This window comes from Gambusia affinis, linkage group LG15 (assembly GCF_019740435.1).
Source record: "Gambusia affinis linkage group LG15, SWU_Gaff_1.0, whole genome shotgun sequence".
NCBI lineage: Eukaryota > Metazoa > Chordata > Actinopteri > Cyprinodontiformes > Poeciliidae > Gambusia > Gambusia affinis.
In genome coordinates, this window is record NC_057882.1 from 26,639,903 (window position 1) to 26,655,578 (window position 15,676).

Genomic DNA, 15,676 nt, shown 5'->3' on the forward strand with positions numbered 1-15,676 from the left:
TAGTAGTACTAGAAGTATAGTACTAGCAGTATAGTAGTACTAGTAGCATAGTAGTACTAGCAGCATAGTAGTACTAGCAGCATAGTAGTACTAGCAGCATAGTAGTACTAGTAGTATAGTAGTACTAGCAGTATAGTAGTACTAGTAGTATAGCAGCATAGTAGTACTAGCAGCATAGTAGTACTAGTAGCATAGTAGTACTAGCAGCATAGTAGTACTAGCAGTATTGTAGTACTAGCAGTATCGTAGTACTAGCAGTATAGTAGTACTAGCAGTATCGTAGTACTAGCAGTATAGTAGTACTAGTAGTATAGTAGTACGAGTAGTATAGTAGTACTAGCAGTATAGTAGTATAGCAGCATAGTAGTACTAGCATGGTGGTAGTGGTAATGGTGGTACTAGTGGCATGGTAGTACTAGCAGCATGGTGGTGCTGGCGGTATAGTGGTACTGGTATCACTGAGTATGGTGGTACTAGCGGTATGGTGGTACTAGCGGTGTGGTGGTGCTGGCGGTATGGTGGTACTAGTGGTATGGTGGTGCGGTGGTATGGTGGTGCTGGCGGTATGGTGGTATGGCGGCATGGTGGTGCTGGCGGCATGGTGGTGCTGGTGGCATGGTGGTGCTGGTGGTGTGGTGGTGCTGGTGGCGCTGGGTATGGTGGTGCTGGCGGTGTGGTGGTGTGGCGGCATGGTGGTGCTGGCGGCATGGTGGTGCTGGTGGCATGGTGGTGCTGGTGGCATGGTGGTGCTGGCGGCATGGTGGTGCTGGCGGCATGGTGGTGCTGGCGGCGTGGTGGTGCTGGTGGTGTGGTGGTGCTGGCGGTGTGGTGGCATGGTGGTGCTGGCAGTATGGTGGCATGGTGGTGCTGGCGGTGTGGTGGTGCTGGTGGTGTGGCGGCATGGTGGTGCTGGCGGCATGGTGGTGCTGGTGGGTGGTGCTGGTGCTGCTGGTGGTGTGTGGTGCTGGCGGTGTTGTGGTGCTGGTGGTGTGGTGGTGCTAGCGGTGTGTCGTGGTGCTGGCGGCATGGTGGTGCTGGCGTGGTGGTGCTGGTGGTGCTAACGGTGTGGTGGTGCTGGTGGTATGGCGGCGGCATGGTGGTGCTGGCGGTATGGTGGTGCTGGTGGCATGGTGGTATGGTGGTGCTGGTGGCGCTGGGTGTGGTGGTGCTGGTGGTGTGGTGGTGCTGGCGGTGTGGTGTGGTGGTGCTGGCGGTGTGGTGGTGCTGGTGGTGCTGGCGGTGTGGTGGTGCTGGTGGTGTGGCGGCATGGTGGTGCTGGCGGCATGGTGGTGCTGGCGGCATGGTGGTGCTGGTGGTGTGGGTGGTGCTGGTGGTGTGGTGGTGCTGGTGGTGCTGGTGGTGTCGTGGTGCTGGCGGCATGGTGGTGCTGGCGGCATGGTGGTGCTGGCGGTGTGGTGCTACTGGCGGCATGGTGGTGCTGGCGGCATGGTGGTGCTGGCGGTGTGGTGGTGCTGGTGGTGTGGCGGCATGGTGGTGCTGGTGGTGTGGTGGTGCTGGTGGTGCTGGTGGTGCTGCTGGCATGGTGGTGCTGGTGGTGTGGTGGTGCTGGTGGTGCTGGCGGTGTCGTCGTGCTGGTGGTATGGTGGTGCTGGCGGCATGGTGGTGCTGGTGGTGTGGTGGTGCTGGCGGCATGGTGGTGCTGGCGGCATGGTGGTGCTGGCGGCATGGTGGTGCTGGTGGCATCGTGGTGCTGGTGGTGTGGTGTTACTGGCGGTGCAGTGGTGCTGGCGGCATGGTGGTGCTGGCGGCATGGTGGTGCTGGTGGTGTGGTTGCTGGTGGCATGGTGGTGCTGGCGGCATGGTGGTGCTGGTGGTGTGGCGGCATGGTGGTGCTGGCGGCATGGTGGTGCTGGTGGCATGGTGGTGCTGGTGGTGTCGTGGTGCTGGTGGTGTGGTGGCTGCTGGTGCTGGTGGTGTGTGGTGCTGGCGCATGGTGGTGCTGGTGGTGCTGGCGGCATGGTGGTGCTGGTGGTGTGGCGGCATGGTGGTGCTGGCGGTGTGGTGGTGCTACTGGTGCTGGTGGTGTCGTGGTGCTAGCGGCATGGTGGTGCTGGTGGTGCTGGCGGTGTGGTGGTGCTGGTGGTGCTGGTGGCATGGTGGTGCTGGCGGTGTCGTGGTGCTGGTGGTGTGGTGGTGCTACTGGTGCTGGTGGTGTCGTGGTGCTGGCGGCATGGTGGTGCTGGTGGTGCTGGCGGTGTGGTGGTGCTGGTGGTGCATGGTAATGGTGGGTAACGGTGTCGTGGTGCTGGTGGTATGGTGGTGCTGCTGGTGCTGGTGGTGTCGTGGTGCTGGCGGCATGGTGGTGCTGGTGGTGCTGGCGGTATGGTGGTGCTGGCGGCATGGAGTGCTGGCGGCATGGTGGTGCTGGCGGCATGGTGGTGCTGGTGGTGTGGTGGTGCTGGTGGTGTGGTGGTGCTGGCGGCATGGTGGTGCTGGCGGTGTCGTGGTGCTGGTGGTATGGTGGTGCTGCTGGTGCTGGTGTGTCGTGTGCGTGGCTGGTGGTGCTGGTGGTGCTGGCGGTGTGGTGGTGCTGGCGGCATGGAAGTGCTGGCGGCATGGTGCTGGCGGCATGGTGGTGCTGGCGGCATGGTGGTGCTGGTGGTGTGGTGGTGCTGGTGGTGTGGTGGTGCTGGCGGCATGGTGGTGCTGGCGGCATGGTGGTGCTAGTGGGATCGTGGTGCTAACGGCATGGTGGTACTGGTGGCATGGTGGTGCTGGCGGCATGGTGGTGCTGGTGGTATGGTGTTACTGGCGGCATGGTGGTGCTGGTGGTATGGTGGTATGGCGGCATGGTGGTGCTGGCGGCATGGTGGTGCTGGCGGTATGGTGGTACTAGTGGTGCTGCTAGTGGTGCTGGTGGCATGGTGGTGCTAGCGGCATAGTGGTGCTAGTGGTATGGTGGTGCTGGTGGTGCTGGTGGCATGGTGGTGTACTAGTGGTGTCATTGGTACTAGTGGTATGGTGGTGCTACTGGTGCTAGTGGTATCATGGTACTGGCGGTATGGTGGTGCTAGTGGTGCTGGCGGTATGGTGGTACTGGCGGTATGGTGGTACTGGCGGTATGGTGGTGCTGGCGGCATGGTGGTGCTGGTGGTGCTGGCGGTGTGGTGGTGCTGGCGGTGTGGTGGTGCTGGCGGTGTGGTGGTGCTGGTGGTGTGGCGGTGCTAGCGGCATGGTGGTGCTGGTGGTGCTGGCGGTATGGTGGTGCTAGTGGTATGGTGGTGCTGGTGGTGGTAGTGGTACTGGCGGTGTGGTGGTGCTGGTGGTGCTGGTGGCATGGTGGTGCTGGCGGTGGTGGTGCTGGTGGTGCTGGTGGCATGGTGGTGCTGGCGGTGCTGGTGGTATGGTGGTACTACTGGTGCTGGTGGTATCGTGGTGCTGGCGGCATGGTGGTGCTGGTGGTGCCAACAGTATGGTGGTGCTGGTGGTATGGTGGTGCTGGTGGTATGGTGGTGCTGGCGGTATGGTGGTACTAGTAGTACTAGCAGCATAGTAGTACTAGCAGTATAGTGGTACTAGTAGTACTAGTAGCATAGTAGTACTAGCAGTACTAGTAGTATAGTAGTACTACTAGTACTAGTAGTATCGTAGTACTAGCAGCATAGTAGTACTAGTAGTACTAGCAGTATAGTAGTACTAGTAGTATAGTAGTACTAGCAGTATAGTAGTACTAGTAGTATAGTAGTACTAGTAGTACTAGTAGTACTAGCAGCATAGTAGTACTAGTAGTATAGTAGTACTAGTAGTATAGTAGTACTAGTAGCGCTGATTCTGCGGTCGCGGCTCTCCAGGCTGACTGTCCTCCTCCTTCCAGGCGTCCACACCTGCTTCGTGTGTAAGAAGCGCAGCGAAGACGTTCGCCGCTGCATGATTCCCGTCTGCGGGAAGTTTTACCACGGAGAGTGCATCGCTAACTACTCCGCGACCGCGCCGGTCAACCGAAGTTTCCGCTGCTCCATCCACGTCTGCCTCACCTGCTACATCTCCAGCCCCGGCAGCTCGGCCGTCTCCAAAGGTCAGCTCAGTAAAGGTCAGCAGGTCGCCCGGCCCGCTGACCCATTCTCATGGCGCCCGTTGCTCCGCAGGCCGTCTGGTGCGATGCGTTCGCTGCCCCGTTGCTTATCACGCCACTGACCTGTGCATGGCCGCCGGCAGCGTTGTGCTTTCCAACAACAGCATCATCTGTCCCAACCACTTCGCGCCGCGTCGCGGCGTCAAGAACCACGAACACGTCAACGTCAGCTGGTGCTTCGTCTGCACGGAAGGTACGCCGTCTCTTTAAACTGTCAATATTGCCCCTTTTTGCATTATTTAATTAGCAATGAGCTTTATTATTGGCTGCAGTGGTGGACACACTTATGATAATGTGCTAACAGCGGAGCTAATTTATCATTTAGCGCTTTAGCTTACTGTGACAACATTTGATCACTTAAGTTTCCCTAAATTTATTTCATTAAAACTCGAAGTCGGAGTTGAAGGTTTTGTTTATCGACTGTTTGAAATTCTTCAAGTAGTCAGATGTTTATATTAGTGCTCTTATTTTGAAGTGCATGACGAATATTTATGCAGCAGCTCCAGTTCCTCTTTTCACCTTCTCTCTTTCTTTTCCAATAACTTTATTTCAAACAACAAATGTGTGAAAGTGAGATCCAGCAGGTTGACGTCACAACAGATTCACTGAATTTATTCCAAGAGCAGCTTCTGCCTCTGTACATGAAATAAATTATGTTCAGTAAATTATTTTCCTTTAGCGGGTTTTATACCCCAGTTTGTGTAGGAAACCCAGCTGGTATGACAGTAAAGAAATCCTGTTGGCTAATGGTTGCCATGGTAACCACCAGCTGTTAAAAGCAGTAATAAACCAGGAGAAAAAACCTTTTGACCAAAGAAAATGAATTTGAAGAACAAATTAACCAATTTTGACAAACGTCACAACTATAATGTTAAAATAAAAATTCGGAAACTGAACAAAATTTCAAAGGGTTTTATAAAACATTTACATATATGTATATTATGTCAAGTAAAAGATTTGTAATCTTTCGAAGGCACATATAATTTAAATTGAAGTTAGCATTTTAGCTTTAGCTTCTGCTTAACACTGTATTGGTATATCGCTTTAGCGTTAGTATAGCTAATATTTATGATCAGCGCTTTAGCATCAGTGCAGATAATATTTATGGATTTATTTATTAATGTCACTCAGACATTATTTAGCAGGAGAGATTAAGCTAACAGCCTGGTTCGTGGCTCAATCTAGAACAGTCTCGACCTTTGACCCCGCTGCCTGTCTCTGTCCGCCCGGCAGGAGGAAGCCTGCTGTGCTGTGAATCGTGTCCCGCCGCGTTTCACAGAGAGTGTCTGAACATGGAGATGCCCAAAGGCAGCTGGTTCTGCAACGACTGCAAGGCGGGGAAGAAGCCGCGCTACCAGGACATCCTGTGGGTCAAGGTCGGCCGCTACAGGTCAGAAACGCTTCACTGCTCCCAGCTTCTGTTGCTGTCCTTTGAGCTTTTATGTAGTTTTAAGTATTAAAACTTTTAGACGTTTCTAGGCTTCACCTTTTGTATTTTTAATGATGCGCTCCTTTTGGACCAGAAATTATGACCTGTGTGTTTTTGTGAAGGTTTTTTTTTTGCGATTGTTTTTTAGTTATTTACCGCCACTGTCGCGACATGCTCTGTGGGTAGAGCAGCCATCTTGTGGTCGGAAGGTTGTAGGTTCGATTCCAGCTTCCTCCTGTCATGAAATGCAGTGAAGAGATGGTCAGGATGACGCTGAGGACCAGGTTGGAATGAACGGATGAAGCTTTAATGATGAAAATACAAATCCAAAGTCCAGGCAGCGAGATGAGCAGAAGGCTCACAGCTGGTAGCAGCTGCTACAAATGAATAACTGATGGCAGACCAGACAGCTTGGCGAGGAACAAGGAACACAGAGGGCCATCAGGGAACCCAGACACAGCTGGGAACAATCGACGGTCGACCGGACGAGAGAGAGACCCGAATAAATGCACAGAAAAAACCTGAATCCTTACATCCTGCCACATGCCCCTGGGCCAGGCACCAGCCCGCAGACAGCCTACCGATCTGCGTATCGGAGTATGAATGTGTGAGTGTGAATGGCTGAATGTGACCTTCCTGGAAGACACGTGTGTGAAAATACACATCCTTTGCGTTCTGCTCTTCAGTGTCGTTCATTCTGAGTCTGTCTTAACTGATTGGCAATAATTGATTAATTATGATTATTTTAATCAGCCATTTCAGTCGTGATGCCTTTTTCTGTCCAGTTTTTCTTCTGCTGTTTAAAACCTTGTCCTGCTTTTTTGTAGGCAGATCTGATATTTATTTCCAAACTGAGCTGACGCCATGCTGATGCATTAAAACGCCTCCTCTGCTGTTGACTGAAGCTTTGTGTTATGTTATACACATTTCCTTTTTTCCTACATCAGGGGTTTGATTGTCTGTAATTCACTGGAAAAGCTGAAACTAATGAAGCGAACAGGGCAGGATTATTTCACTGCTTTGCTCTCTGACCCGAGGTGGTGGCCAGCAGAGGTCAGCCATCCCAAAACCATCCCAGAAAACATCCAGCGCATGCGGCACGACGTGGGCGAGTTCCCCGTCCACTTCTTCGGCTCCAACGATTACCTGTGGACGTACCAGGCCCGCGTCTTCCCCTACATGGACGTCGACGCAAACAGCAAAGAGAAGATGGGCAAAGGCGTCGATGCAACTTACAAGAAAGGTGAAGATCATCAAATATTCAGGTTCTATGTTGGTTTCATAACATCTTCAGGATGCTGAGTGTGTTTTATTTCCGTTGTCAGCGCTGGAGGAGGCGGCCGTGCGATTTCGTGAGCTCCAGGCAGAAAAGGAGCTTCGGCAGCTTCAGGAGGACAGAAAGAACGACAGGAAGCCGCCGCCGTACAAACACATCAAGGTCTGGAAAACACTGGCAGCGTTAGGCTCCAAGTATGATGACGGAGTAAAAACACCAGATTCATAGCACTGCAGTGTTCAAATATTATATATTATATTATGTGAATATTTAGCATATTTTTGTATTTCCTTTGGGTCTCAACAGCTTCTAGAACCACAAAGAGTTTAATAAAATCACCAGCAGCTTCTGGAAATAACTTTATGTTTTTGGTCTTCAATGCAATTCTGATATTTCTCCAAACTCCTCAATATTACTGCTATGCTAGTCATTTAGCATGCTAAGGCTAGGCTATTACTCTTGTTTTTGCAATACGTGGCAGCTGTTAGCATACTAATGCTACGGTGCTTTGATTGTAGTATGCTAAGCTAATAGATTGTGACAAAATAGAAAACATTGCTTTATTTTATTTTGTGAACATTTTGAAATGAAAGATATGAGAAGAAAAGAAAACAACAGATCTTCACATTTTGGAGCAACAGAAGCATGAAGTCACTGATCAATAATTTTAATTGCTGATCAATTAGTTTTGAAGAGCTCCTGTAAACAAGCGTCTGCCTGTGCAGGTGAATCGTCCGATTGGGAAGGTTCAGATCCGGACTGCTGACCTGTCAGAAATCCCGCGCTGCAACTGCAAGGCGACAGACGAGAGTCCGTGTGGAAACGACTCCGAGTGCATCAACCGCATGCTGCTGTACGAGTGCCACCCTCAGGTAGCAGAACCGCGTCTCTGCACTGTCCGCACCAGGAATCGTTTCATTTCTCTACGATGCTGTGTGGAATATAAGACCTGATGAAAAGTGAAAGCAGTAGATGGTGTCTGTCCCTGTAGGTGTGTCCGGCCGGTGAGCGGTGCCTGAACCAGGCCTTCACCAAGCGGCAGTACAGCCAGGTGCAGATCTTCCGGACGCTGTCTCGCGGCTGGGGCCTTCGCTGCGTCCACGACATCAAGAAGGTGAGTCCAAGCGAGCGCCGGCGCCGAGGCGTGGATAAATCTGCAGCTGGTTCTTTTCTCAGGGTCAGTTTGTGACCGAATACGTCGGGGAGGTGATCGGCGAAGACGAGTGCAGGTCGAGGATCAGACACGCCCAGGAGAACGACATCTGCAACTTCTACATGTTAACTCTAGACAAGGTGTGTGACGCATCCATCAACGCCAAACGTTACACCTAAAGAAAATCTAATTTAACGACACGCCGATCCGATTTCTGCACAGCAGCCTGGCAGGAAGTGAGACAGGAAGTGAGACAGGAAGTGAGACAGGAAGTGAGACAGGAAGTGAGACAGGAAGTGACGTATGAAAAAAGTAAAACAAATCCTGTTTGGAGGCAAAATACACAAAAAGAAAATTTACTAAGGAAAAAAGCAAAGTTGTGGTTGGACATGGACGAAACCTTTTCCTAAAAGTTTTAAATATGTGAAATGCCGACCTTCTCTATTTAACGTATTTTGTCCCTTCACTCCGTTAGGATTCATTTCTAAGCAGTTATGAGGCGAAACTTTAACCCGCACATTCGCGGCAGGTTGTTGCTAGGCAACCGCAGAGGGATAGCTTCGCTATCCGTGAGTCTTTCCTCTGCTTGCTTCTGGTTTCAGGACAGAATAATCGACGCCGGGCCGAAGGGCAACGAGGCTCGCTTCATGAACCACAGCTGCCAGCCCAACTGTGAGACGCAGAAGTGGACGGTCAGCGGAGACACGCGGGTGGGACTGTTCGCTCTGGTGGACGTCGCTGCAGGTCACTCAACTTCCTGCTTAGGAAGGAAATGAAAACGTTCAAAGACTGGGATGTAACGACCGTTCCTCCCTCAGGCACAGAGCTCACCTTCAACTACAACCTGGAGTGTCTGGGCAACGGGAAGACGGTTTGTAAATGCGGCTCAGCAAACTGCAGCGGCTTCCTGGGCGTGAGGCCAAAGGTGAGGCTCCCGGCCTGAGACCGGCTCCTTCCATGACACGGACAGAAACACGCTAACCCGACGCCGTCCAAACAGAACAACCCTCCGTCCGACGATAAGGGCCGCAAGCTGAGGAGGCGGGGCCACGGCCGGAAGAAGAAGAAGGCGCTGCCGACCAAAGAGAGGGAGGACGAGTGCTTCAGCTGCGGAGACGGAGGACAGATGGTGTCCTGCAAGAAGCCAGGATGTCCCAAAGTCTACCATGCAGACTGCCTGAACCTCACCAAGAGGCCCGCAGGTCAGACACCTTAGGGACAGGGGTCCAAGTCGAGGCTCGCAGGCCAAATCTGGCACCCCCTAGATATTTATGTGGCCTTCAAGACTCAAGATGGCCACATAAATACAGATGAGCTGTTATATAGGACAGTCTATTGGCTACCAAACATTCCTGACAGTTTAAGCACAAAATCATTAAGTCCTATTAACTGTAAGAGAAATGTACTTTCTGTTGCAAATGACTTTAAGAGTTTATTAATAAAACTGATTAAAGATGTTTCCCTTCCTTACAATCCGGTCGACCCGGTTCTACTGGAACCAGAACTCCACCAGCTGCTGTGGTTCTGAGTCAAACCAACCTGTTCCCCTCTTTGTGACCAGATCCTAATAGTGAATGAAGAGCAGACCTGTTTGGTCGGCTTTAACCCAACTCCAGTCCAGTTGGTGACCTCTGACCTCTGACCCTCCAAACCTCCGTCTGGGTTTGGTTTGAATGTAAACGCCAAGCGGACCAGAGACCGCTCCAAAAGCAGGAAGTGGACTACAGTGCAGGGCATTCTGGGTAAATCCAACCAAAGCTAACATGCTAGCCTAGCGCTAGCAGCAGAAATGTCTCCTGGTCTTCAGCCAAAGACTAAAGAGATAAAATCTGACGCCTCCATCTTGTTTCCATCTGGTGAAGAAGGAAGTTGCTCTCAGTGTCTTCAGAGGTTTTTGTGTGGTTTCCTTCAGTGGTTGTTGGTGCAGCGCCCCCACAGGCCAGGAGGGGAACAGGTTGGTTTGACTCAGAACCACAGCAGCTGCAGGTGGAGCAGATGTTCTGGTTCCAGTAGAACTGGGTCGACCGGACCGAAGGAGGAAAAACGTCCGTCGTGTTTTCCTGGATTGTTGCCTGGATGTTTGTGTTTGGTTGAAGGTCGTTGGGAGTGTCCTTGGCATCAGTGTGACGTCTGTGGGAAGGAGGCGGCGTCGTTCTGCGAGATGTGTCCCAGCTCCTACTGCCCTCAGCACCGTGACGGTCTGCTCTTCATCTCCAAGCTGGACGGGAAGCTCTGCTGCAGCGAACACGACCCCTGTGGGCCGGAGCCGCTGGAGCCGGGGGAGATCCGGGAGTACCGTCCCAATCCGGGGGCCCTGACCCCTGGGGCCCTGACCCCTGGGCTGGGCATGGCCGTCATCCCCGCCGGCCGTCTCAGCCGGACCAGTGGCAGCGGGAACGTGAAGGAGGCCGGCAGTGGTGGCGGTCCAGAGGCGTTCTCTTCGTTCTCCATCCCGGTGCCCATCACCATCCCGGTTGCCAGCGGCAACGCCTCGCCACCTCCCAGCAGCCCACACAGATTCGACCTCCCGCACTACTCGCCCATTTCCTCGTACGAAGAGGAGCGTGACGTCTTGGAGGAGGAGCTGGAAGAGGAAGAGGAAGAGGAAGAGGAAGAGGAGGGAGTAATGAGGAACAAGTGGGACTCCCAGGAGGAAGATGATGAAGACGAGGGACTGGAATACCTGGAGCTCAAAGATGAAGAAGACGACGACGACGATTGATACGCAGAGTTATTTTGATTCATAACTGCACTGCAAAAACACAAAATCAGGTTTTTCCAGAGCAAATATCTGAGTTCACTTGAAAAACAAAAATCAAATGTAATCTGTAGAGCAGCAAGGCTTTTCAAAGAGCTTTACATCATAGAAACACAAAGTCCTGCAGCATAGAATCAACAATCAAACATGACATCAAGTCGACTTCCATCGTTAAATTGATTATTGATTACGTTTCTAATAAAACACTAACAGCTGGTTTTAGTCTGGATTTAAAGGATCTCAGTGTTTCAGCTGTTTTACAGTTTTCTGGAAGTTTGTTCCAGATTTGTGATGCATAGAAGCTGAAAGCTGCTTCTCCTCGTCTGGTTCTGGTTCTGCATCAGAACCAGAACCTGAGGGGTCTGGAAGGTCGACCCAACAGCAGCAGCAGATCTTTGATGTGTTGTGGTTCTGATCCGTTCAGTGATTTAGAAACTAACAGGATCTAAAGTTTATTTTCTGAGCTACAGGGATCCAGTGGAGGTTCTGGAGAACTGGGTTGATGGGTTATAACTTCCTGGTTCTGGTCAGAACTCCAGCAGCAGCATTCTGGATCAGCTGCAGCTGGAGGATTGATTTGTTGACCGAATCGATGCGACTGGATGAGTTTCTCTAAATCTCACTGAGACATTAGTCATCTAGATGTTCTTCAGCTGATGGAAGGCCGACTTTGTGACTGTTTTTATGTGACTCTGAAGGGTCAGAGGTCATCACTGATCACCCGAAACCAGGGATATGTATAACGGGCTGGTTGTAATAACTGAAGCTGTGCAATAATAACTGAAGTCTAGATCTGTAACTCTAGATCTATAGCTCTAAATCTATAACTCTAGATCTGTAATTCCAGATTTATAACTCTAGATCTGTAACTCTATATCTATGGCTCTAGATCTATAACTAGATTGTTCTAGATAATAACTTTCGTTTTGTTTCTGTTCAGATGGAGAACGTTTCTTCGTCTCATCCACACATTAATCTGTTATCAGCATCTATTCAGTGATTGGGGTCAAAGGTCACATGGTGACATCATAATGTAGAGCTGTGTCATCAGAAGTGTCCTAGGATTGAATGTGACCTTTGACCTCTTGATGAGAAGTTTCCGGTTGAAATCGATGTTCTTCGTGTCAGACTGGACCCAGTTGAGTTCTGGACCGGAGAGTCCGACCCAACTCTCTAGTCAGTTCAGTAAAATGGTCAACACTGAGGTCCAACAGAACCAGAACCAGCACTGTGGTTCTCCCACAGTCCGTATTTATATGGACGTCATTGAACACTTTGACTAGGCCAGTCTCTGTGCTGTGGTAACCATGGAAACCAGACTGGAAGGAGTCAAAGCAGTTGGTTTAGTTAGGAAACTATTTAACTGTTTAAACAGCTTTTTCAATAACTTTACTGATGAATCAGAGGTCAGAGGTCGGCCTGTAATTCTGCAGTAGTGATGTGGTTTGTAAACATTTCTCCAGGATAATTAGCTAAAGATAATAATTCATTAATATGCTGAACAGGGGTTCGTTTTCGTTTTTCGAAAAGAACCAGTGATAGGTGAAATCCATGAAGTAGTTATCTTTATTGTTTACAAATATTATACAGAATAATTAAATTCTCTACATTGAAAACAAAGAACACAATCTGTATTGTTGAACAAATACAATGTTTTCTTACAAATATCTTCAGTCAAATAATCATTTCAGTCATCAGTATGAAGTAAATAGTGACTCTACTGAGGAGGTTTTGGACTTTTCTCTAGTTGTTGTCGCTCTTTTTTCTTCAGGGCAAAAACATTTATTTAAAACCGTAACTTTATTGGCACACAGGAAGAGAAGAAACGCAAAGACTGTTCAGCCAATCAGGACGCAGAACACAAAACACTGAAAAAAAACCTCCACCAAAAACTCGGGGAAGCAGTGAGTGAAAGGTGAAGCTGGTTACAGCACCATGGCTGTAACCATGGTTACAGCTAACCCTACCCATGGGTTGCCATGAAAACAGGCAGATTATTTCACCGCAGCAAGCAAAGCTTTTATTATAATGGGACTAGAACTGGGTTGCTAAGCAACAGGCCGGGTGTGGCTGACGTTGCTAGGTAACGGTGTGACAAAATCTGCCAGTTGAACTAAACGTTTTGATCAATATTAATATTGGAATAATTTTTTTTTTTTACTAAATTCAATGACATGGAATTTATTTTTTGTCTAATTTTCAGAATACTAAAATATTTCCACTAGAAACCAGACAAACATGTTTGGTTAGATTTGTGTTTTTGCAGTGCAGAGCGAAGCATTGAAGGATTTAATCAGTTTTAGGAGAAACATTAAAATCATGGAAGGATAAATAAATTTAAAGAACTCAGAAATATAAATACTATATAGATTTTTAAATAAAGTGACATTTATCCCTCATCCTCAGTTTATTTATGAAGTGGTAATAACCTCAGAGGTCAGAGGTCAGATGGTTTGACCTCCAGCTGCTCCCAGTTTGGGACGTTTTGATTCTGATCGTCTCGCCTCCAGATCTGTTTGGTTCCGGCCTTGTTTGGGTCGGATCATCTGGACCCTTTGCTGCCGGAATGAACCTGGAACCTGGAACATGAAACCTGGAACCTGGAACATAAAACCTGGAACATGAAACCTGGAACCTGGAACATAAAACCTGGAACCTGGAACCGGGCCGTCCGCTGGATGATGAACCTCCACCGCTTAAAAAAATCAGTTTGATTTTTTAATAGTTTGTTTGCCAAACTGTATTTGATCATTTCATGCCAAAAATATAAATCCAAGGATTCAAGGATCCAAGGACTTGAATTCAAGGAAATTTCATGTTCATCTCAGTGACTTAAAGTATTTAAACCTTTGAACTTTTATACATTTTGTTTTTTCACAACCACAAATTTCACTGTATTTTCATTTAGAGCTAAACTAATAATTATTTGAGTAAACGATTAATTTTTGATTATTTGAATTGATTAATATTTAGATATTTTATAAAATATCAACATGTAAAAGATGCAAAAACTGATTCAGTCTACGAGTTTTCATTCGTTTAATGAAAGTTTGAATCTTCAGATAAAAATCCTCCAAATATCAACCTGAGAAAAACTGATGATCAATAGAGAGAACAAGCGATCAATCGATTATTAACTGATTAATAATTGTATAGGGAAAGATGCCTTGGAGATTTTTAACAGAATCTGAATCATTTACCGACGTTTTGTTTTTTATCTTAATGCAGAATGAATATTTTATTGTTAATCATTTCATTGTCAATGCTTTTCAAAATGCTTAACAACAATCTGAAAAGTGCGGCTTGCATTTGTATTCAGCCATTATATTTCTTAGTTTGTTGTTTCCATTTGCTCTGATTATTGATTTATAATCCAAGTGCTGTTCTCCACAGCTTGACCTTTGACCTTTCTGCTGTTTTCAGATTCAAACTGGACTTTTAATAGAAACTGAAACTAAATGTTTTAACTTGTAACAGTTCAACACTGCAAAAACACAAAATCTTACAAGTGTTTTGGCTCAGTTTCTAGTGCAAATATCTTAAACTTGAAATATGAAAAAATAACTTTATATGTAACTTTTCAGCTAAATAAATCCTTAATGTTGATTTTTAAAATGAATTCTAGTTTCACTGGCAGATTATTTGACTTTAAGCATTAATCCCATGTTAAAGTCAAATAATCTGCCAGTGGAACTAGAACTGTTTCATCGATATTAAGGATTTATTTGATTAAAATAAGCTTCTGTATTTTGCTGAAAAGCTGTTTTCAAGTTTGAGATATTTGCAACTGGACCAAAATACTCGTAAGATTTTGTGTTTTTGCAGTGAAGTTTCTATAGATGCTTATAGCAGTGAGTGCAACGTGTCCGCTGTAGCTGTCTGTGTTGCAACTTCTGAGGAAAGCTCTGACTGGAGACTGTTGTTAAATAATCTGGATTGTTTGTTTTTGTTCTTATTCCCTGAATAACTAAAGTTAATAATATACATGGAGGTTTGTGGTTGTAATGGGACAAAACGCTAAAAGGCTGCTGAATGCTTTGACTAGGCTGCAGCACCAGGTGCTTTACGTCATTATTTAAGACGCACAAACGACCAGGAGGGAGAGCAACATGCTCCGCTTGTCCCCGACTGTCCAGTGGGATTAAAGATGTGAGATTAACAGATTCTTCAAGCTTCAGCTGGTGTGTGTGTCGTCTGGCGACGCCGTCGAGTGTGTTTTGTCTGAGACGTTTTTAAGGAATGGTTTTGCATCTGTGAGAGTCGCATCTCTTTACAAATGCCTTTTTACAATTCCCCAACTGGTTCTGTTTCATTCCAGCGTCATTTTGACTTGTTGAACTCAACTGACCTGTTAAAACAAACTCCTGTATAAACTTATAAAAAAGAAAGTTATTAAATTAAACTCGTATGTCTGGATCTGTTATTGAGATATAGATTTCAAACATAAAACTACACTGAACAAAAATACCAACCCCCACGTCAAATATAAGAGTTTTATGAACATTTGGTTGAACATCAATATATGCAATATATAGAGAAACCCAAACTACGTTTTCAGTAATTACTGATCTTCATGTCGGCATTGATGACATCATGGTTCGGCCGTTTGTAGCGGATTGACCGTCCTGATCGGGGTCAGGCTGAGGAATCTGATTCTGACCCAGTTGGCTTCCCGTAGGACGGGGGTGGGCAGTCCTGGTCCTGGAGGGCCGGTGTCCTGCAGCTCTTAGAGTCTGTCTGGTCCAACAACCTGCAACAGCTGGTTCTCCGGAGAACCGGTCGGCCGGTCGGGTTCTCCGGAGAACCGGTCGGCCGGTCGGGTTCTCTCTGGCCCTCCAGGCATCTTAAAGTCACTGGACAGTGAAAGGTTTGTTGTCAAATGTGGTCAGAATTTTACAGCTAATTAAGTAAGCATGTATATCTATATCTAATAGAGATATATCTATTTATATATATATATATAAGTA

The 15,676-nt window shown here is 47.9% G+C and overlaps 1 protein-coding gene across 1 annotated transcript in view; it reads left to right on the top strand.

Annotated features, from left to right (window-relative positions):
• nsd1b (nuclear receptor binding SET domain protein 1b) overlaps nucleotides 1–11,005 on the top strand; it is a 30,064-nt gene extending 19,059 nt beyond the window's left edge. The window contains exons 15-26 of the mRNA XM_044141532.1: nucleotides 3,836–4,036; nucleotides 4,107–4,286; nucleotides 5,327–5,483; nucleotides 6,560–6,765; nucleotides 6,848–6,960; nucleotides 7,524–7,670; nucleotides 7,790–7,912; nucleotides 7,975–8,091; nucleotides 8,554–8,695; nucleotides 8,770–8,876; nucleotides 8,952–9,153; nucleotides 10,048–11,005. Coding sequence (XP_043997467.1) covers nucleotides 3,836–4,036; nucleotides 4,107–4,286; nucleotides 5,327–5,483; nucleotides 6,560–6,765; nucleotides 6,848–6,960; nucleotides 7,524–7,670; nucleotides 7,790–7,912; nucleotides 7,975–8,091; nucleotides 8,554–8,695; nucleotides 8,770–8,876; nucleotides 8,952–9,153; nucleotides 10,048–10,673 — 2,321 coding nt within the window. The 3' untranslated portion in view covers nucleotides 10,674–11,005. The remainder of the gene's footprint in view (nucleotides 1–3,835; nucleotides 4,037–4,106; nucleotides 4,287–5,326; nucleotides 5,484–6,559; nucleotides 6,766–6,847; nucleotides 6,961–7,523; nucleotides 7,671–7,789; nucleotides 7,913–7,974; nucleotides 8,092–8,553; nucleotides 8,696–8,769; nucleotides 8,877–8,951; nucleotides 9,154–10,047) is intronic.
• The last annotated feature ends 4,671 nt before the right edge of the window (nucleotides 11,006–15,676 follow it).